The sequence below is a fragment of the Pseudochaenichthys georgianus genome, chromosome 17 (genome assembly GCF_902827115.2).
Source record: "Pseudochaenichthys georgianus chromosome 17, fPseGeo1.2, whole genome shotgun sequence".
Taxonomy (NCBI): domain Eukaryota; kingdom Metazoa; phylum Chordata; class Actinopteri; order Perciformes; family Channichthyidae; genus Pseudochaenichthys; species Pseudochaenichthys georgianus.
This window is the reverse complement of record NC_047519.1, coordinates 12,346,441-12,369,671: the sequence shown is the minus strand read 5'-3', so window position 1 is coordinate 12,369,671 and position 23,231 is coordinate 12,346,441. Positions and strand designations below refer to the sequence as shown.

General features: G+C 40.4%; 3 protein-coding genes across 3 annotated transcripts; 2 read left to right on the top strand and 1 right to left on the bottom strand.

The window, feature by feature from the left end:
* The first annotated feature begins 898 nt into the window (after nucleotides 1–898).
* Nucleotides 899–2,901, top strand: LOC117462746 (acyl-CoA-binding domain-containing protein 5A-like). The gene is made up of 5 exons (XM_034105050.2): nucleotides 899–1,096; nucleotides 1,225–1,439; nucleotides 1,574–1,624; nucleotides 2,013–2,128; nucleotides 2,211–2,901. The coding sequence occupies exons 1-5, from the start codon at nucleotides 1,027–1,029 to the stop codon at nucleotides 2,221–2,223; spliced, it is 465 nt and encodes a 154-aa protein (XP_033960941.1). The 5' UTR covers nucleotides 899–1,026; the 3' UTR covers nucleotides 2,224–2,901.
* A 1,165-nt stretch (nucleotides 2,902–4,066) lies between these two features.
* Nucleotides 4,067–17,381, top strand: LOC117462551 (ATP-dependent zinc metalloprotease YME1L1-like). Its single transcript, XM_034104826.2, has 17 exons — nucleotides 4,067–4,108; nucleotides 6,309–6,486; nucleotides 7,101–7,190; nucleotides 7,410–7,519; nucleotides 8,267–8,417; nucleotides 8,511–8,594; nucleotides 9,179–9,352; nucleotides 9,464–9,616; nucleotides 10,436–10,568; nucleotides 11,441–11,503; nucleotides 11,678–11,790; nucleotides 12,884–13,039; nucleotides 13,173–13,324; nucleotides 13,649–13,775; nucleotides 14,809–14,882; nucleotides 15,060–15,146; nucleotides 15,234–17,381. Exons 2-17 carry the CDS (start codon nucleotides 6,312–6,314, stop codon nucleotides 15,375–15,377), a joined length of 1,986 nt encoding a protein of 661 aa, XP_033960717.2. The 5' UTR covers nucleotides 4,067–4,108; nucleotides 6,309–6,311; the 3' UTR covers nucleotides 15,378–17,381.
* A 307-nt stretch (nucleotides 17,382–17,688) lies between these two features.
* On the bottom strand, nucleotides 17,689–23,209 carry LOC117462550 (patched domain-containing protein 3-like). Its single transcript, XM_034104825.1, has 4 exons — nucleotides 22,490–23,209; nucleotides 22,296–22,417; nucleotides 22,075–22,220; nucleotides 17,689–19,208 (listed from the first exon to the last, which is right to left on the bottom strand). The coding sequence occupies exons 1-4, from the start codon at nucleotides 23,207–23,209 to the stop codon at nucleotides 17,689–17,691; spliced, it is 2,508 nt and encodes an 835-aa protein (XP_033960716.1).
* Nucleotides 23,210–23,231: the final 22 nt, after the last annotated feature.

Genomic DNA, 23,231 nt, shown 5'->3' with positions numbered 1-23,231 from the left:
CACCTATCAGGGGAATACGAGGTTGCGTGCATGGTAACAGCATGGTAACAGCATGGTAACAGCATGCATGATGCTCATGCCTCGCCCCCCTCCTTTGCAGGGGGGCGTGGTCAGCTGCAGCTCATTTGCCACAGAATCAGCCCTTGCAAAAACAGGGCTGGAATACAGCAAATGGAGCGAAATGAGCATGGCTAAAATGCATGATCTGTTTGGTAATCTGAAAAAAACACTTCACAGACATGTTTTATATAGGTATGGCCCTACAATATATTATTCAAATATAGCATGATAGGTCCACTTTAAGTTCCTTAGGGTTCAGGGCTTAATGCTTTAGGGCTGATCATTGAGATTTGGCCCTCTAGTTTGCCAATGCCATATGTTTTTTTAGCTGAAAACAAATAAACGCTGAAGTTTTTAAGGCAACCATAATGTTAAAATGAACTCTTATAAATAAAAACACGGTAGGAAAATGTTAAAGTGGTTAGACGAAAACAAGAGAACACAGACCGGACAACAGTGTTGTAAATAAATGCCTGCCCCACCCTAAAGCATATGCTACTTTATCTTCTTTTCTACTCTAAATGAGACCATTATTTATAAAATAAACATCCTGCTGTATTATCTAAGTCTTAAAACGATCAATTGAGACTATTAACTCATTAGGAAAACATTGACTGAGGTAATAAATCAAGTCAGAAGTAGGGCCATTTTCTCATAGACTTCTACACAAAAATCAGAGGAGCTGCCCCCTGCTGGCTATTAGAAACACACATGGTTAGGGAACATTGGCTTCACTTTTCAGACCAGAGTGTGCCGCTTGGTTCTGAACTTTTACTATTATTAGTATTATATTATTATTATTATTATTAAGACTACTCAAACCGTGCCTGACCTTTATTTGTTCCCACTAAGGGCCTGTCAACGTCAAGAATACGCTCCCCTGGATCAGCAGCTGTCTCAGTGAGGCAAAGGGATCATTGGTTTGAGAGCAACACTACCCTGAATGCAGGAGAGGATCAAGTGCTCATGGGAGATTCTTACTTTAAAGAAGGGATTAGTGTAAGCAACAACAGCTCCTTGTCAAGAAGAGGGAGAGGTGAGCCTGTCGACTGTGATTCATACTTACACTGTCACATACCTTCCTCCTAAAATGTCAACGCATAAGACACCACATCAAATTAAGCGCTCATTCACAAGCATTAAGATATCTTTTTTTTACTCCAGTTCCAGGTTCACCGTTGCCAGGGACTCCCTGCGATTCTCAGCGTTCTGCCAGTGTAGATGCTGTTTGTTGTTGTGTGTCACATAGCAGATATCCTGTCAGCGTTGCCAGGGAAAACATCAACGAGCAAATAGCTACCGCTCTGCTGAGGCTGCAGCATGACATGTCCAGGGTGTTGCACAGGCTGCACGCTCTGGAGGCGCTGACGGTGTCACAGGTGAGAACCACTGTGGTTTACCCACAGGGCACAGTTGTGTACTGAAATGTATCATTGTTTATGACTGTCTCCATGACAATTTATCATAGATGTATTCATGGATGTCAATGTTTTCTTGTTCTTGCATTTTAAAGTCAAGATCATCTTCGCCAAAGCAGGAGGACGCCCTGGCTGTAGCACAAAAGGTTTTTTTTTTTTAACATTGTATTTTAATGGGGGCCCTATTATGCTTTTGGAGGTTTTACTATCCTGTAGTGTGTATAGGTTTGTGTGCTTGTCTGCAAAGGCTAAAATCACAAAGTGACACACTCCACTGGACTCCTTTGTTTACGTAACATAATGCCATCACTTTGTAACACTCACACTTCTATTGGCGAGCGGGACATCTCCAAGCAGTTGACCAATCAAAAAATGCAGCAGCATATGAGAAAAATAAAGAGCTTTTGAACATTGTAAAACATGTCCACAGTAGAGACACAAAATGCAAATATCAACCTGAAAATTAGCACAAAAGGGCCTTTTTATGACAAAGTTGTATCCAATCAGAAAACATTGGATTTTTTCTATTTACAGTTCTTAAGACCAGCTTGGTGGCCTTTTGACTTCTCTCCACTCACTGTGGTGTTTACTACACTCTGGCCTGTGGTTGCTCATTGGCTCGTCCAGGTTTACTTACAACGGAGGAGAAGGTGAGGAAAATGCTGATCAAAATCATCGCAAATTACTTTTGCTTTATAGGCATTTTAAATGTTTTATCTTTTCTCCTCACAGGAAAATCGCCTGAATTCTCTGACCTCAATCACACAACATGACGCTGGGATGAAATCGTTGCACTTTTCATGCGTTGTGGCTTTGTAAGCCACCACAACAGACAGGGTATAATGAGGGCAGCATTAGAAATGGAAAGCCACCTTGGATAAATGAATGGTCAGGTATGGATGTAAAAGGAAACTGCAATTTAGTGTAGCATTTTGACTTCCTGGATACTGTTGAGGTGTTTAAAATGTGTGCATTATAAAACTGGCACATTAACAGTGAGCGTAGCATTAGGCAATGATCTTATTTATGAAATGTAGCTCAGATCACCAATAACTCAACATATAAATAACTTGCATCAACATGATCATACAGTAGCTGTGGACAGTCATCTGTGACACATTGTCATGCCAGTTATTTTATTTATTGCACATTTTTTCATGTTTTTGTCAAACTGTTTTTTTTTCCTAATTTCTAAGGACTTTTATATGTATTGTTCTTTTTAGACCAAATTGACATATTCATTTGTAAAATTCTATATTTATTTTATCGCTTCAGTGTAATACTATCATACACATAAAGTGAGGAACAGAGTAAGGACAATCCATATATTTATTTGTGTTACTTGTCAGCTGTAAACTGAAAATGAAACATTCTCTGTTAAAGCAAAGATGTGGTGCTTTTTAAATATACTGTACATAGAACATTTTAATGCAATAAAATCATTATATGAAAAAGCAGAGTCGATCTTTGATGTTATTATATGTTAAATTTGGAGGCATAAGTTGTTGCTACTTATGAAAAGGTGGAGTTGACTGTCTGTATAAACTGAGATTGAATATATAGCATATTTTGTTACATTAAAAATAATTGCATCATTAAAATTGTAGATAAACTAAAGGAGAATAAGCAAGATGTCAACAGGGATGCAAACTATAGGTCACTTGGTCACAAACCATAGGTCGTCACAACACGTGAGACGTCATATCCGGTTTATTTTCGGCTCTGTCCCTAAAGTTCGCAGTTTGATTTGTTATGCCTGTGAAGTAAAATATACGGCCATTTAACTCGGGGGACAGAGGAATACCTTGTGTAGCATAACAGGCATCGTGTACCAGCGAGAATTCAAACATGTTTTCTCTATCAATGACAGTCCAACCACAGGTAAAGAAGCAGGAAGCTTTAGGCCAAGCTAACGTAGCATTGTTGTTGTTTTGGTTGTGGAGTTGAGCATGCTAGCGAGCTAAATTAACCTTAGCTTGTTCTCTCATTAGCCAGACTGCTCTCGACCTCATGTTTGTTTTAAAGAGATACTTTATCGTCAGGGGACATTGTGTCACTATTGTTTTCTGTATATTTACCTAAAATAAAACTGAAGTAAAGACTATGAGGGTCGGTTGAGAGAAGTTTTAGCTAGCTAAACACTTCAGTTCTGATGTGTGTCCTTAGCTGCCAGATGGAGAAACTGCGTCAATGAGCGACATGTTTGACTACTGGTGATTTATAATCTATTAAATCAGCAGTTCAATCAACATATCTACTGATTCGTGATAATCACCTTATATACGGCTAACGTTACCTTATTTAGAAACTAACCTAAGCTAGTGTATGCTTTTGGTCATGTGGTTTTATAACGCCATCAAGCTGATGTAACTTGACCTGTGTGCATACCTACTGTCTAAGTCATTGATCTACCTAACCTAGTGTGTGTGATGATGTTTTGCACATGTATAATAGTCCCACCTTTTCTGACCGTTGGATTACATGTGATGACAGGTGACATTACCTCTAAGCCACCTCATCAATGTCCTCCCACTCCATGAAGAGCTCAGTGGGGGAGCAGCCTCAGTGCCTCGTGGCAGACCCAGCACTCACAAGGAGCATGCCTCAGACTCGAGCTACGGGGCACAGAGGTAAAGCATTGTTTTCCTGTCCCCCCTTTTTCAATACTTTTTATTTCATTCACATAATGCACTTTGCTCAAAGTATACACTCATATTTTGTACATATCCTATAGGCAAATCTCAACCAAGATACAAGAAGAAGAGTACACATTTTTAACAAAAGCCTGTTCCTGAATAACTTTGAGAGGAATATCATTGGATTCAATTACATAACTTTATTGATCTCAATTTAGGAAATTGTTATGTTACAGCAGCATGTAAACAAGGCATTGCACATGAATTAAAAATAAACATAACAAGTAAATATATATTAACAGGGAAAGATATATCTGAAGAAATATATCTCAATAGAATACACTATCTCAATATAATACGCAATATAAATATACAGAACAAGTTAGTAAACACTATATTCGGACCACAAACATTTTAACTTAGGGTACTAATTACTAGGGCTGCTCAATTAACCGTATTTTAAATCGCAATTACGATTATGGCTTGCAACGATTACGAAAACAACGTAATCGAAATAAAAAAATAATTTTCCGTAGTGGGGTGGCTTCTGGGAACCTAGTGGAAGAACACATGACAGTTAAGAGGAACTGGTTTAGTTTTAGGTAAGGGTCCCACACAATCCACAAGCACCCTTTCAGAGGAGCAGGGTGAATCACCTGATTCGGTTTACCAACAACTTGGCACACATGACATGTTCGACAATAAAGAACTACATCAGACTTAAGTCCTGGTCAAAAGACGTGTTTTAAAACTCTTCGATACGTTTTTGTTACCCCCCATGTGACCTGACCACGGATGATCATGAGCCGAGGACATTACCTGAGAACGATAGGTTGTTGGCACGACAACTTGATAAATTGCTAGGAGTCTGACTCCTCACAGGCATCACTAATCCAGCGACGCATTAATAGGTGATCTTCCATAATGTAGGCCATCTTCTTTGACTTGGCCTCTTCCTGACTGATAACAGAAGAGAGACATTTAGAAAGTGTTTCAATCACTTAACTGGGCTGCCATGAATTCTTCCCGAGTGGCAGGCAGTTGTACAAGCTCTGAGCTGTTACTGGGTGATCCAGCACCAGCAGACCGGGCCTCCTCTGGCAGTCGGTCCGACACTGTCATGTCTTCAAGAAACTGCCCTGTAGCAAGAAAAGAAATCAGACAAGTCCTCTCCGTATTCTTTGACTGTGCCCTTGTAACAACACAAGCAGGAACGTTTTCGGGAGGTACTTCAGCTGATTTCTCTGCATCTAAACTTAGATCAGGAGAATCAATGACCTCAGGTACTGGCTTAACTTTGCCCCCAGCCAAGTCATTACTGAGGATGAAATCAACACCTTTGATGGGCAAGGCAGGGAGGACAGCTACTTTAAAGAATCCTTTGACAAGAGATGAGTGAATATAAACATTGTGCAAAGGAGCCGCAACTAGTGTCATGCCTACCCCTTGAACAACAGCACTTGATCCACATGATGATCTGGAGGTTAAAGGTAAGATGCCTTCCCTAATAATGGACTGAGAACCTCCTGTGTCCCTAAGTAACCTGTACTGGCAGCTGGTCTTTAGGATCCCCTGTTAAAGAAACAAAGCCCTTGGAAATAAAGGGTTTGAAACAGGGATCAGGTACATCTTCTTCCTGGGACATTTCTATGTCTGCTAGGGAAACTCCTTTAATGAGTCCCATGCCTTTTGGCGTTTGAAAGCGTTGCGAAAATTGTTGTTTACGCTTTAAAGAATGACACCCTGAAATAAGGTGTCCTGTTAAAAACATACTGTTCACATTTTTTTCAATAAATGGATGTTTTCAAAGTAAAAGGATCGTTAGGATAGGATCGTTTTTTTAATAATCGTGATATCAATTATTGACCCAAATAATCGAGATTATGACTTTTGCCATAATCGAGCACCCCTACTACTTACTTTATGCAAGTCAGCTATGTAACTTCAGTGTTTTAATTAAATGTATATATTTTTCATTACATATTTATATGTATATACATTTATACAAAATCTATATGTATATATTCAATACATGAATGATTTAGGGTGATTGACAGTAGAGACCCGGTTAAAAAAATAGCTGTTAGCATAGCAATAGCATAGCTTCCATAATAGATTTCATGGATCGGTCCTTATGACAGCAGAGCAAGATCCAATCTCATCCTCCAAGTGTATAATGTGTCTATGTTTGCAGCCCATGTTGAACCTGCGTGAGCTCGGCCTATCAGACCTGGGGGCGCAGCAGCTGGAGGAGCTGGTGAACAGTGTGTTACCACGCCTGAGTCCACAGGAGGCGCCACTTCCATTGGACGGACAGACGGCGTGGAGGACGTCACATCTCTCTACACACTCATTTTACCACAACAAACATGGTGAGAATGCTCATCTTTTGTCACAAACAGGCCTCCTATAGTGTACAATGCACCACCCACAGGAAAGTATGTCGCATTTAGGGGGGGTCTATTCCTAAATTAGTTTTCATTAGTGTATATATTAGCTGCAACTATGCACCTAAATGGTCTTGTTAGCTTACAAAGAGCCCTCAAGTCTGCATATGGTTTTCTTTATGGATTCCCCCATGTTGCTACGAGATGATTCTACAGTAGCCCAGAAAGGACAAACATTGTTCTGGCTCTAGAAAGGGCCTTTTATGTTTTGATGTTACCTGAAGGCCACTTATGGTTCTCTTTCTGATTGGATAGAGATGGTGAGCTGACGGGTATACAGTTGCTCACAATATACCACCTCACTGCTAGATGCCACTAAATCTCACACACTGGACCTTTAAACGGTTGTGGCTGGTGCTTTTCAAAACAACATGCCAGGACCTCACAAACTCTATGATTGCTAGAATATCAGAGTTCTAGTGAGTGAAGCTTTAGCTTAGATACTAGTTAGTCGTTTTAACAAGCAACCAGGGCCTCTGTTACCACTTTTTCTTAAAGGTTAAGTATGCCAGGGATAACAGTTCAACCTCTGTTTGCAGGCTTCTCAGGTGGTGCAATGCCCATGTCTTATTCCAGGCAGCACACTTCACCTCTCCAGTCTGTCTGCTTAGAGCTGAAAAACTGGCCAGGTAACTATGGATCAATATGTTTATTAATAATCGAAAACGTTGCATTCAGTTGCTAAGTGTTACTGAGAGAAAAACTCATATTCCAGTTAATCATCAATGTTATCTATTGTTACTTATTTTTATTGTATATTTTAAATGTATATTTACAATGTTTACGCTCATCTAAGTTATATATATCTGCTGTTGAAATTATTGGCTCATGCTTACTGTATATTTCAGTGTGGGTCCCCACCAGAGGCTTTAAAACATTAAAGAGCAAAACCAGACGACTGCAGTCAGGCCTAGACCGGCCCCTGGAGTCTGAGGGGTTCACTCCCACCTTTATGAAGGTATGTACATAGAGTTGTTGTTAAGAAGATTAAGCAAGTCCTTAAACATGCTATCGATATCATTTAAAGAGGCTCTATTATGCTTTTTGTGTTTTTCCCTTTTCCTGTAATGTGTTGTAGTTTGTGTATGCAAATAGTCTGCAAGGCTGAATTACCAAAGTTCCCTCCAGGGGGAGTTCCTCTCCCACCCCCCAGCCTGAATCGCCTCTATTGGATGCCTTTGTTTACTTCTGTAAAATAGTGAAATCACTATGTCACACTCGCGCTGCTATTGGCTATCGCTCCAACACATTGTACGTGCTTAGGGGAGGGACCTCTCTAAGTGCTTGACCAATCACAACAGAGCCGGCCAGCTAACCAATCAGAGCAGACTGGGCTCTGGTTTCAGACAGAGGGTGAAAAGAGGGCAAAAGTAAAGACATTTTTTGAACATGAAAGCATGGAAACATGTCACAGTAGAGTAACAAAATACGAACCTCAAAATGAGTATAATAGGGCCTCTGCTTTAATCAGCACCAACATTTCTTTAAACAACTATCATATGTTAGCTAAGATATTGATAGCAGCTGCCTGTTTAAGAAGCCTCCAGCAGTTCTATATTTAAAACATAAAGGCATAGAGGGTGCCCTTAAAGTGTTCAGGCCTGAAGAGTGAGTCCAGTGTCATAGCCTTGAGAGCTAAAGTGTAATAATGGTACAGTATTCGGGCTTTGGGAATGCTGCAAACCAACCCTACTTTGTACTACAGGGTTTCCTGACACGAGACAAGGGGGTTGAAATTGAGAGTCTAGACAGCCTGGTTAAGATAAAGAACATACCGGATGGACAGCAGGATTCTTTCAAGAGAGGCTTCGCTGAGGGTTTCCTGAAAGCCCAAACCCTGACACAACGCTCACAAGGCAAGTTCAACATACACAGGCCCGCATTAAGTCACTTAAACGTTTTTATTATGAACCATTAAACAGTTTTTCTCTCTCTCTCTCTCTTTTCAGACTCCCTCAAGAGGACTCGTCTCATCCTGCTGGTGCTGCTTTTTGCTGGGCTTTACGGTCTCTCCAAGACCCCCTTCGTATCGGGTAAATGCTCCGTTTTTAAAATGCATGAAATCTACTCCCAATGAGTCATTTTGAAGGGAAAACAAATCCAAGTTGCATGGTGCATATTTGACTGTTGCCGCAGCTCTCACTGCAGGGAACAAACATTTTTAAACTCCTTACGCAAAGCTCCCAAAAAAAACAAAGAGCACTCTGACACACCCACAAAGTAGCAACAAATCAAAGAGCACTCACTCTGAGCCAAAATGAATTGGACCACTGGCCACCCCATAGGCGGCACAATTGACATCGGTCAAATTGTTATTCCAAACATCAGTATTGCTGCAGATTGAGACATTTGTTGCATCGCTATTTAAATATGAATCTTTATTTTAAAGCTCATAATTTCCACTAACTCATCTATGCATCGAGCGTGTATCATCCCCTACAAGAAGGCTTGGTATGAGCGAGTCATGCTCGATGCAGACGCCAACACATTCTAATCTGCAGCATTAGGCACTACTATTCCCAATGAACCCTCAGTGAGAGCCAGCGAGTGTGTGTGTGACCTCATTAACCCTGTCATGCAGTGTGATTTCAAACTTTAATCTAACCGTTTTTGACAGTACGGTTCCGAACCACAGCAGGCTTGGACTCGGCTGTGGACCCGGTCGCGGTGAAGAACGTGACGTTCGAGCACGTCAAAGGGATCGAGGAAGCTAAGAACGAGCTGCAGGAGGTGGTGGAGTTCCTGAAAAACCCCGATAAGTTCACGGTCTTGGGAGGAAAGCTGCCAAAAGGTACTGGCACCTTTGTCCTTTTCTTATCTCTATGAGAGTGTGGTGTCAATTTAGGGCAACATTCCTGTGTCTTTCTCTCATTCTTCCTCCTCCTCTTTGTTTCTTCTTCAGGTGTTCTTCTGGTCGGCCCTCCTGGGACTGGAAAGACTCTCCTGGCCAGAGCGGTGGCTGGAGAGGCCGATGTGCCGTTCTACTACGCCTCTGGGTCCGAATTTGACGAGATGTTCGTTGGAGTGGGAGCCAGCCGCATCAGGAATCTTTTCAGTAAGGGCAGCTTTATTGAGGCCATACATTTGTATTAATGTGCTAGGTTATGCTCCTGTTGTGTCAGTCGGAGAGAACGGAGACGATAACAGTGTTTCCGCCAGACCAGGGCTGAGAGGAGAATCCACCCGGAGAGCGGGGGAGGGCTTGAATTTGGAATGGAGCCGTCCCGTATAGATACCATCTCTTTACGTTAGTGAGCCGGATCATTTGGCTCGGCTCTCTTAAAGCGCCGGCTCTTTCGGCTCCCAAGCGGCTCTTCATGTTACCACAGTTAACCACGGAGCCTCAGTTTTGCTGCTGCGAGGCTCCGGCGCTCGCAGTTCACGCGCCGTGCTTCACGCGCCGTGCTCCACCAAATCGCGCACGTTCCGTGTTGTCCTGTGGCAGGCACCGCCGATGTCGGGGAAACGATCTTCAATACTCCGAAAAGAATCCCACCAGACTCCTTTGCCCCTCCAACAGAGGGATGTCCTTTTCTTCATTTCAACCGATAAAAACTCTCGATCTTCTCTCGAATTATTAATTCAAATGACAGCAAGATGCCCCCCTGGCGTAAACGCTGCAATAGCACAAGAAACCATTTATTTTAGCGACTCAGATTTGAAATGTGCATGTTTTTTTTTCTCAGATAAAATGCAAATGTCCACAGAAATTACCAAGTGAAGTTGAAGAAGGGACAAGGTGATCGTGCTAGACGAAATAACAAAACTACACATGACTTATTCTGCCATCTTAAACAAAACACAAGCAAAAGACTGCTTTGAATATTGTGAGACATGTGTTGATTTCAATATTTGTCTCACTGCTTGTTTCCAGGGGAGGCTAAAGCCAACGCTCCCTGTGTGATCTTCATCGATGAGCTGGACAGCGTGGGGGGGAAGAGGATCGAGTCTCCCATGCACCCTTACTCTAGACAGACTATTAACCAACTGCTTGCTGAGATGGATGGGTGACTATACTTACATTATCTGAGGAATCTTTACAGTTTGACATTGTTAAATAACAAATCAAGCTAATTTGACCAGATGGTGTTTTTGCAAGGCTTGTGTATGCAGTAGAGGTTGATATGCATAGAGTCTTCAAACATCAAATATATAGAAACATCCAATCTAAAATATGTTTTATTGATAATTGTAATGTTCACAAACATATAGGCCCTCCCTGCCTGGACATACAGAGTTGGTTTCAGTGTTACATGTACTCTGTCAATTGGCATCTTTAAAAGAACAATAATGACCATGCTCGTCTGTCACTGTCTGGACGTCTATAACAACAGCTTTATCCCATACCACTCGGCAAAGAAGTTTTAAAGCATTTAAGCTAGCAAACTATGTCACTATGTTGCATCGTATCTGTAACTTGTTCATGTTGGCAGAAGTGAGTCCCTCCCGCCCCCCCCTTACCCTGTTGCTATGCAACCTTGACAACACATCTCATTTCGTTAGCCTCGTGTTTTTTTTCCTCACGCAAAGATACTGTGAAAAGGAATTAGACGTCATAGCTGTGGTATATGGTTATTATACCATGACTTGGAACCAATCAGATTGCTTGATTCGAGCTACCCGTGTCATAAGTAGTTTTATATATAGCAATGTAATGTAAATTAACAATTTATACAAAAAAACACTATAAACATTTATAATCACAAGTGCACACGTTACATTACATGTTTGGTTTCCATGGGAATAAATGTAGTTAGTTAGTAGTTCATGTTGTTAAATATATGAATTGGTGAGAGTTATAAATTGCTGTGGTGAACACAAAGCAAGAGGAGAGCTACTGTGCTCCAGACACTGACCTCCATGTCATATTATTTTGTAGGTTTAAACCAAATGAAGGTGTGATCATCATCGGAGCAACCAACTTCCCGGAGGCTTTGGATAAGTATGTTTACTTCTGTGTCTCCTGCTAGAATCAGAATCAGGTTTATTACCAGGTGGGTTGACACGTATGAGGAATTTGACTTTATGTCATGGTGCATACATAAAAGTAAAAAAAAATAGAGCTGCTATGCTAACACAGTTTCAGTATTTTACTGACAAGCTGATTCTTTTTTAGCGCTCTGATCCGCCCGGGGCGCTTTGACATGCAGGTGACCGTCCCCAAACCAGACGTGAAAGGACGCACGGAGATCATCAACTGGTATCTGAGGAAGATCAAAGTGGATCCAGGTGTGGAAGCAGCATCTGCTTATCAAAACATTATTTTGGTCAAATGATGGTCTATGTTATTTGAAGATAGATTGTTTGTATGCCTTGGTTTGGTTGTCCTGACACCCTGAACGGACAGAACACAGCTAAGGATTTGAATCGATAACGTTTTATTGATACCGATTCCATTATCTTTTCCTCTTACAAATTAGATTCTTCATCAATTTCTTTATTGATTCCTGATTAATTGTTGTGTTGAAAAAGAGTACATACATGCAAGGCTCAAGGCTAACCTTTTCACAATTGTCCAAAACATATTTTTAAACTGTCGTGAAGTCATTGTAAAACAAACAGTTAAAATGATAAGTAAATAAATAATGAATTTTTGTTTAAATATTTGCTTAGAATAAAAAAATATATATATTCATCAGTGTGTATCTTAATGGAACCTCCGTTAAAGCTAGCCGTTAGCTCCATGCTAGCTTTACCTAGCGCTAGCTGTAGCAATTTGTTGTATCAAAATGTATGAGGGGGAAATTAGGGTTAGCCCACGATTATTAGCGCCAAACTTTGAGGAATTTTTCTCTTTTTCTCTTCCATTTCATTTCATTTGTATTTGTTCCGTTCATGGTATGCACAACTTAATGTATAACAATTATTTACAAAACATGTCTCTATAAACACACCGTACCTGGAAAGGAGCAGGGAGAAGAAAATAATCTTATATTACCTGCCCCTTTCTAAAATAAAAATTGAAATAGATGGTCTGTCCTTCATATTTTCTTATTCACAGCCAATCATAACAGTATCATAGGAAAATAAGAGAAACACAAAAACTTACAAAAAAAATACTTCCCACTTGACAGTTAACGGAAAGAAACGCAACAAAAAATCAACAACCCCAAAACATCAAATGTACAAGGTAAAGTTCACATCCTTGTGCATACACAACAATGTTCAATTGAGAGTGAACAACAAGGAACCGGTTCTCAATTTCCTTCCTTACACAGGACTAGCATTCTTTGAACCTGACATAACGGGCTCAATGTTTGCCCTTTCCTTTAACCTGGAGTGATGCCCTTGACTGTTACTGATAACCTTGCTCTCTCTGCAGCTATTGAAGCCAACATTATTGCCCGGGGCACAGTGGGCTTCTCTGGCGCTGACCTGGAAAATCTGGTCAACCAGGCGGCCCTGAAGGCAGCAGTTGATGGCAAAGACATGGTCACCCTGAAGGAGCTGGAGTTCGCTAAGGACAAAATCCTCATGGGTGAGTTATGAGGGAGCTTTAATGGGTACCAAAGAAAGACTGTGTTGACCTGCAATACTGCAACAATCACTCTCATTGAAATCATGTTGAGAATGTGGCAATAAAGTCATTTAATGATTCTCTTTTCTTCAAGGCCCTGAGAGAAAGAGTGCTCAAATAGACAAGAAGAACAAGACTATCACTGCGTACCATGAATCAGGCCATGCGATCGTCGCCTACTTCACCAAAGATGCCATGCCCATTAACAAGGCGACCATCATGCCCAGAGGCCACAGCCTGGGACATGTAAGAAAACAACTTTTAAACTAAATGGTTTCAATTAATTATAATCTAATAAGTCTGTTGAACTGGGCCAACCAGGTGCAATGACGTTTACTGGCACATTCAATCACTTGACACATATGACTCAGGGGGGTATATACTGAACAATGTTGTCTTATCTTTGGTGACCTACCCAAAAAACATGGAACCTGAAGTGCTAAAATGCTAACTACTGTCTGGGTTTTAGGACTCCTTCCTGCACCACTCTATTGACTCTCTTCCCTTTTTAAAGTTATATATCCTTTCAACCCCTACATGATTTCCTTCTCCCATGCTCATCGATGTCAGGTCTCGATGCTCCCGGAGAACGATCGCTGGAGTGAGACTCGCTCTCAGCTGCTGGCCCAGATGGACGTCAGTATGGGCGGCCGTGTAGCAGAGGAGATCATATTTGGCAATGAGTACATCACAACTGGTAGGGAAGAGTTCCTAAACATGATTTGTAGTGGTAGTGTAGTAGTAGTGTACTTGTAGTAGTGGTAGTGTAGTAGTAGTAGTAGTAGTAGTAGTAGTGTACTTGTTGTAGTAGTATTGGTAGTGTACTTGTAGTAGTAGTGTACTTGTAGTAGTAGTAGTAGTATTGGTAGTGTACTTGTAGTAGTAGTGTACTTGTAGTAGTAGTGTACTTGTAGTAGTAGTGTACTTGTAGTGTACTTGTAGTAGTAGTGTACTTGTAGTAGTAGTAGTATTGGTAGTGTACTTGTAGTAGTAGTGTACTTGTAGTGGTAGTGTACTTGTAGTAGTAGTGGTAGTGTACTTGTAGTAGTAGTAGTAGTGTACTTGTAGTATTGGTAGTGTACTTGTAGTAGTAGTAGTGTACTTGTAGTAGTGTACTTGTAGTACTGTACTTGTAGTAGTGTAGTAGTAGTAGTAGTGGTAGTGTACTTGTAGTAGTGGTAGTGTACTTGTAGTAGTAGTAGTAGTAGTAGTAGTAGTAGTATTGGTAGTGTACTTGTAGTAGTAGTGTACTTGTAGTAGTACTGTTGTAGTAGTAGTAGTACTGTACTTGTAGTAGTGTAGTAGTAGTAGTGGTAGTGTACTTGTAGTAGTGGTAGTGTACTTGTAGTACCTGTAGTAGTAGTAGTAGTAGTAGTAGTAGTAGTAGTAGTAGTGGTAGTGTACTTGTAGTAGTGGTAGTGTACTTGTAGTACCTGTAGTAGTAGTAGTAGTGTAGTAGTAGTAGTAGTAGTGTACTTGTAGTAGTAGTAGTATTGGTAGTGTACTTGTAGTAGTAGTGTACTTGTAGTAGTACTGTTGTAGTAGTACTGTACTTGTAGTAGTAGTACTGTACTTGTAGTAGTGTACTTGTAGTAGTAGTAGTAGTAATGTACTTGTAGTAGTGTACTTGTAGTAGTAGTAGTAGTAATGTACTTGTAGTAGTGTACTTGTAGTAGTAGTAGTAGTAGTAGTGTACTTTAAAATGAAACGTCTAATTTCTTCCTCTCCAGGTGCTTCAAGTGACTTCGATAGTGCCACAAAGATCGCTAAGATGATGGTGACCAGATTCGGAATGTGTGAAAAGGTAGGGGACTTAAGGAGAAAAGGCCTGTCGTTCTATTTCTACCGCACATGATTTGCAACGTTCAGTATTTGAATTGCACTGCTGTTAACAATGTGCTATATAAATAAACGTGCATGTTCTTGCTGTGTTGCTGTCATTCTATTCACATTAACAAGTGTTTCCCCTTCCTGTCGCCAGCTGGGTGTGATGACCTACAGCGACATGACGGCCCAGAGCCCGGAGACACAAGCCGCTGTGGAGAATGAAGTCAGGGTGATATTAAAGGTCTGTGTAATCTTTCTTTATACAACTTAACGATTAAGCTGTTATCAAAGCTTTTTTCTCACCATAATTCCCTTTCGCCGTCTCCAGGACTCTTATGAGCGTGCCAGAGCCCTGCTGAAGTCTCATGCCAAAGAGCACAAAAACCTGGCCGAGGCTCTGCTCCTGTACGAGACGCTCGACATCAAAGACATCCGGCTGGTCCTGGAGGGCAAGACCCTGGAGACCAGATGAAACAAGGACAGCGCCAATCAGAGGGTAGCACCAGAGCAGGGGGAAGGGGGCGGGTTTTAAACATTCAGGGGTCATGGAAAGAGGAAAAGACTCAATTCATGAATCGGAGAAGTAAAAACTCATGGTCTGCATTCACAAAGTCTCTAGACAAGTGATGATGTCCGGCTGTAATTTCTTCATGCTATCACGTCTGTGTAATCTCAACATTATTTCCAGATAGGTCGTTTAGTGGTGTTGCACTTTAATAGGACTTTCCTGCTGCTGTTAGTTCACTATATGTGACGAAGGCTCACAGGTGAAATGCCTAATGATGGATGATAATGGAAGTTGCTCAGGTCACTTCATCCTTCAGTGGTAGGACATGTGAATGTAAGGCTGCAACAAAAGCTTAGTCATTATCAAATATTTTGCTGATTATTCCATGGATTTATCGTTCTTGTCTGTAAGGCTTGGTATCGTTAAAAGAAAAATGATGATACCAATCGTTTTTTGATTTGGGTAAAATGCCACCACCACATTCAATAACATCCAAAAGAGAAATACACCAATACATTTGTTCGATTGTTTTCACTGGAAATGCTTCAATACTACTTGGAACTAGGTTATTTCAGGGTTATTTTCTAATAAAATGTTAGAAACATTTTGATCCCAGATAATCAAAGTCAACAGTGACATCTTTAAATGGCTTGTTTACTAAGTCCAAACCTAAAACATATTCATTTAATTTGGCGAAAAGCAGGAAATCTACACATATGGAAGTCTGAAAAAAAGCATTTTCTGCTTCTTTTTTTTTGCCTGTAAAATGACCTGTGTGGTTAATGCATTATCAAGCAATTGTCGAAAAATGATTATGTCATTCAAGTTATCGCGTTAATTGTTAAAAAAGGGATTTCAAATGTGGTAAAATTCTGTTCAGCCTGGTCTCTTAAAATTCCTATACCGTCGATGAGAAATACTGAGCGGTTTTTATCTTAAACACAAATAACTACTTGGTAATCATTGCAACCAGTCTTTATGAAATCGCAACCCCTATTTAGTTGCCTTATATACATGTTTTTTGTCTAGTATTTCCATTTGGTAGAACACCTTTGTGTGCATGTCACAATGGGGTGCTTCACTTTGTCTTACCATCAGATTCTAAGTATCTTGGATCATAAATCATGTATCCCATCCCTTCTGTTTATGTCACTCAATCTTATTTTTAAATGTGACCTTTTGGGGAAGGACTTTAGAATAAGTGTATGTATTTCCTTTTTAAAAGTCTAGGTCTGACAAGTTAAACCATAGCGTCTAGACACGTTGGGTAAAGTGTAAACATTCAAATGCACTTCTGCACTCTATTATTTTTATTTATGCTGTGAAAAGATTTCTGATAATCTGAAAAAGCATGCACCAAATACAAGCTGTGTTTATGTAGTGATAAAGCATTGGGATTTTAGGATTTAAAGTTGTAATGCTCAAACCTAATTTATTTAAATAATAGAGTTAGGCTTCCAAAAAGCCTCAGAAGAATATCAGTGGTTCTTGTAATTTCCAATGAGTTAATAAAAACCACTTAATCTTTTAATTACTGAGAAAAACAACAGTAAGTTATGAGTTTATTGTCCATTGGCTTCTCTTGTCGTTAATTTGAGGCAGAGACATGTTAAATGTCCCAATGTGGAGTCAATACAGCAGTGTATGATTAGCGTTATCTACCATTTTATTGAAAGTATAGCTTTTGTCAAAACGACCACCAGCATATGTACTTTATAGTGTTGCCCTTTTCACTTTCTTTCTTCATTTGACTTTCTTTCTTCAGTTTACTGGCCTTTTTATCCATGTTTAGCTGTATATATGATGTGTTGATGTTGAGAACATTGTACATAGATGTATAGCAATGCTTTTATGCTGTACACATTGAATGGCTCTGCTGTTGATTGACACAATCTCTCAACATTGTGATGGCAATGGTTGATGAATTGTTTGTGCACCTCCAAATAAATCAAAAGAAGCCCAAAAGAAGATTGGAAAAAAGATTGTAGTTTTATTATTTACAAAACTATCAAATGCGTATACTTTGTTACAATGAGCCAACATGAACAAGCTTTACACTTCTGTCACGGAAGAATAGCTTTAAATTATATTCTTAAGAACTGACAAACAACTATTCAAGTATTTGAGCAAACGTCTCAGAAAACGGTAGAATTTTCTCGTAAAGACATCACATTATTAGAAAAGCTGTAGTATCATTTAAGTTCACAAAAATGTGCAGATTTTCAATTTATGTTTCACTTTAAATTTGCATTAAAAAAACTTGGAATCCCGAAGTTTAAAACCACTTCCCAAAGGCCCCAAGAAGAGTCAGAAATACTGGAATAAACACTAATCCGTGGAGCAGGCCAAATGTTATCACAAGAAACACAATCTTGAAGAACGTCCTAAAGATGTAACTCCCGGACATGGACAGCACCAACACTCCTAAAATGGTAGACAGTGCTCCTTGGAGTATTGGATACCCTAAACAGGCCATGGCATCGATCGCTTTTTCATTGACGTCACTCTTAGGGCTAGAGATGAAAGAATATGAAATATGTGCAGAGAAGTCTACCGAAAAACCGATGCACATGACCAAGTTGATCATGGAGATGGAGTCCAGGTTTACACCCCAGAGTGCCATGAACCCTGTCACACCAACAATGACTGAACAAATTGCAAAAGCCACCCAAAGGGAACAAAGAGGACTGGGTATTAGGATGAGCGAGACGACTAGCATCACCATCACAGCCTCCATGATGGTTTGAATGGTGTTGTCCATAATGACAGTATACTGGTCAAAGTAGATGAAAGCAGGGTGGTACACAAGTAGATCTACTTGGCATTCCTCTGCTGTTTTCCTAAGTCCAATCATCATATCCTTCATGGATGCATTGTTGAGTGTCTGAACAAAAAATCGAGATGCCCGAATCTTGGTATCCGCTGTGAAGTTGATGTCATGTTTGAGCATGGCGTTGAGTTCTAAGAAATCTGGCAGATGTGTTAGGAAAGACTCTTGAGAACTTATATTGAGATTGCTGGCATTAGCATACTGTACAAAGGAGAGAAACCAAGCCAAAGTGCCATTGACAAAGTTCAAACTCTCAAAATGTGAAATGCATGAACACAGATGCTTCTGTTCATCTGCATCCCAGTATGCAAATGGTTGCTTCACTGCTACCATTACGTTACAGCTATATTCGGCGAAGTGTTGCCCTTGATCGTTGTAGTACTTGATGAGGTATGAATCATCCAAAGCCAGATTCCTGATGTCGAGTCCTTCATTTAAGTTAAAACAGCCATAGATGCTAACAGACAGATAGCCTGCGTAAAGGAAAAATACACAAACTTTTGTTGATTTATGAGTCAAAAACGGGCCGTAGAACTGCTCAAACATGTGACTCATGACCGCCGTTTCCTCCTTTTCAGTGATTCGATCATAGCTCCCCCCAACACAACACATGCCAAAGGCTTTAGAACTCCTGGAGGGTAAGTCTTCAGGGATGTTGGCGCAGGTGAACCAGTGCTTGTTCTCTGCTTCTCTTTGTCCGTTCAAAGCCATACACGCCCCCAGGAAGGTGATGCTGTACAGATAGCAGAAGCAAATAGAAATCCCAGCGTACAGGCAGAAGGAGCGGACGGAACCAAAGGGCGAGCTGCAGCCAAGAAATAGAGCCAGCGCGTCGGTCAGGGTGGTGATGGTAATGGAGACCGTAGCATCCTTGTAAGTGTAAGCCAGCCGCTCGGGGACGCTGTCCAGAACACTGGTCCTCTGCCAGCAGGAGATCATGATGAACATATCATCCAGTCCAATACCTTTAGATTAAACAGTCAGAGGAGAAAAGATTTACGCACAAGGGAAATAGGACCCTTATCTACTTTGTCTGGCTGTCTACATAATGTGGCCCGCCGACATGGCCACTTTCATACAGATCATACAGCCCTCGATTGGTCTCTGTGTGTCATTCAAGCTCGGGAGGGTGTGTGTATGTGTGGCGCGAGAGAGAGAGCGCGCGCACCGGTTACTGTATTGTTGCTGTTAGCATCTGGTGCTAGCTAGCTGCGCTAACCGATATAAGGAGCTGTTTCAACAACAAGGTGGAGGAGAGTCCTCTCCTGTCAGACTGAGAGACTGATAACTACAGCTCAGGTGCTGGTGAGGTAAAGGACTCTCTTGAGTGTTTAGATAGTTAACTTTGTCTAAGTTATCTCTGTGGGTCTCAAACGGTTTGGTCTCCATTTATGTAAACACATATTTCCATTTGAGGGGGGAGTGAGATTAGTTAAATATGCATGAATAATAAAAAAACAAAAACGTTAACTAGGTGAAAAAAGGTAAGATAAACTTTTAAAACTTGTTGAGGCAAGGCAAGTTTATTTATATAGCACTTTTCAACACAAGGCAATTCAAAGTGCTTTACAAAAAATGAAAGACATTAAGAAAATGACATTTAAAATCAGTCATTAAAAAGAAAATCTAATAAAATAAACATTAAAAGAAAAAATACATGGATAAAAGTTACAGTGCAGTCTAAGATATGAATAGTTCAATTAAAAGCAGCGACAAAAAGAAAAGTCTTCAGCCTGGATTTAAAAGTAGTAAGAGTTGCAGCGGACCTGCAGGTTTCTGGGAGTTTGTTCCAGATATTTGGAGCATAATAACTGAACGCTGCTTTACCATGTTTAGTTCTGACTCTGGGGACAGAACGCTGACCAGTCCCTGAAGACCTGAGAGATCTGGATGGTTCATAATTTAGCAGGAGGTCAGAAATGTATTTTGGGCCTAAACCATTCAGTGCTTTATAAACCAGCAGCAGTATTTTGAAATCAATTATTTGACACACAGGAAGCCAGTGTAAAGACTTCAGAACAGAAGTGATGTGATCCACTTTCTTAGTGAGGACTCGAGCAGCGGCGTTCTGAATCAGCTGCAGCTTCCTAATAGATTTTTTAGTGAGACCTGTGAAGACACCATTGCAGTAGTCAAGTCTACTGAAGATAAAAGCATGGACAAGTCATAACATTAGTCTTTTAATCCTACATATATTCTTTAGGTGATAGTAGGCTGATTTAGTAACTGTTTTAATGTGACTGTTGAAACTCAGGTCAGAGTCCATGACTACACCTAGATTTCTGGCTTTATCTGTTGTTTTGAACATTGCAGACTGAAGCTCAGCGATAACTTTTATACGTTCTGCCTTGGCTCCAAAAACCATTAACTCAGTTTTATCTTTGTTTAATTGGAGAAAGTTCTGACACATCCAGTCATTGATTTGTTCAATGCACTTACTCAGTGTTTGAATTGGAGCATAGTCTCCTGGTGAAATTGTTACGTAAATGTGTGTGTCATCTGCATAGCTATGGTAACTTATTTTGTTGTTTTTCATTATCTGAGCCAGTGGTAGCATGTAGATGTTAAAGAGAAGAGGCCCCAAGATGGAGCCTTGAGGAACCCCACATGTCATATTTGTCAACTCAGATGTGTATTTACCTATAGAAACAAAGTTGTTTCTGTCCTTTAAGTAGGATTCAAACCAATTTAGAACTGTTTCTGAAAGTCCCACCCAGTTTTCCAGTCGGTCTAGTAATATGCTGTGGTCAACAGTGTCAAACGCAGCACTGAGATCTAATAATACTAACACTGAAGTTCTGCCACTGTCTGTGTTTAAGTGGATGTCATTAAAGACCTTTACAAGAGCAGTCTCAGTGCTGTGGTTTGGACGAAAGCCTGACTGGAACACATCGAAACAGTTATTTAAATGCAAGAAATTACTCAACTGTTGAAAAACAACTTTTTCAATGATTTTACCTAGAAATGGTAGGTTTGAGAGCTAAAACTAGTCTTTGCTTCTGCCTCAAAGAGGAGCAGGGGGGAGAGGAGGGAGACAGGAGAGGCTGATTCAGGAGCACAGACACACTCACAACTATAAATGAACCAAAAACAAATAAATAAACAAGTTCAAATGTTTTTAAATATTGAATATGGTATGTTATTGGTTATGGCCATATTCTTATGATTTTATGATTATTGAAATGTATACAGTTCTGTTTCATATGGGTGTTTCCATAGATCTAGTCTCTTTATTTCCCCCTCAAAGTGCACCAGATTGATGCATTTAACTCTAACATTTAACACAACAATCTTACCGGGGGAGCATGCCCCCGGACCCCCCTAGAGGATTTGTTGTCCACCCTCACTTAAAATATGTGCATATGGATAGGTTCCTAAATAGATTTTCACTTTTTTTTTAAATAGTGACCCATGTCCATATGTTTATTTTTGGGTAGTAGATTTAAACTATAGGGCTATCACTATGAGCAGCAACGCTGTAAATATTGACAAATAAATCCAGCAAAATGGCACCAAAAAAAACTGGTAGTGGCCTGGCTGGGTGTATAACTCCCGGCCTGACTTATTGTCCCAGTGCGGCCCTGGTTTCCATAGTAGACTGGACTACCGTATTGAAGCCTCAAATGTGGCATTTTGACCATCGCCATTTTGTTTTTTTGGAACCATAATTGATTTGGATAGGAGGATGGAATAACTAAAAGCATTTAACGAAACTTTACGAAACTTAACTTCTTGGGTTAACATGAAGTTGTTTTGAGCACACTCTAACTTTGATTCAGCATTAGATAGTGGAATCTCATGGGCCTGGACGTTTTACAGAACATAACTTACCTAATATCATGAAAGGACAGGAAGCAACTGTCATGACAAAAGGTTGATCCAGCAGCAGCAGCAGTCCAAATCCACTCAGGACTGCCAGACCTGTGGAGAACACCCCGCAGGCTGCCACCCACACCTTCGTCCTCACATTATCCAACCTAGAAGAAAATCAGACATTAAAAACAGCTAAATATTCGTACTGCACTGAGATGGTGAGCAGATGTTCTACCAACCTCCAACATGATATGATGGAAAACGTGATGGCGATGGCATAGGTGATGGAGAACAAATGGATGACAGACCCTGGAGACTTTTCAAATTCCCACTGCATCGACATGGAGGTGGAATAAGAAACCTGGAAAGAGTATTAATATATTACATAGTCTACGTACTAAATTAAACTAAAACAGGTTGAAGTTCTGCTTACCTGAATGTCAGCTGATGATATGTTTGAGACTAATTTAATGAAGCTTTCCAACCAAAGGTCAGTCTTTGTTTTGTTGTCTTCACGTAAATAGTAATAGAGCTGTATGGCTTTAGCACTTTCAACTACTGTGCTCTCATTAAGTAATTTCACATTCCCCAGACTCAAATACAAAGGAAAACTCCTAGAATTTGAGTTATACCATGGAAATGTCAAATTGACTGTGTCTATATTGCTGGCATTGGTTTTAATAATGTCTAAAATGTCATTGGAGGTGCAGGATCCCATCACCTCAGCGCACACATCCACATATTCAAATGACTGGTTGTCAAACTGGACCACCATACTTCTTACTTGAAAATCTAAGTCTAGGACGTCCTGCAGTGACTCCACAGTCAAAATATTCCTGTCATTCGTAGCTATAAGAATTGCGTAATTCCCGTCCGTGCTCAGCCTTAAACGCGAAAACGTGGAGTCATTTCCAGTAAAAGTTTCTTGGATGTATTTCCTCTCCAGCTTGGCTTGTCCATCGAAAGGCGTGAACTGTTCTTCGATATCGTTTGACATTCTGTCCTGGAGAAGATAAAATCCACTCCCAAGACATGTAGAGAAAATAAGAGGGGCAATCAAGAACCACCAAGGATGAGATCCGATAAAAAGACCCATCATCTCAAAGCAAATGCGCAGGGGCCTCTCAACGCAATCTGTGCGTAGTATGGCCATGGCTGTAAGAATTTGGATTTCT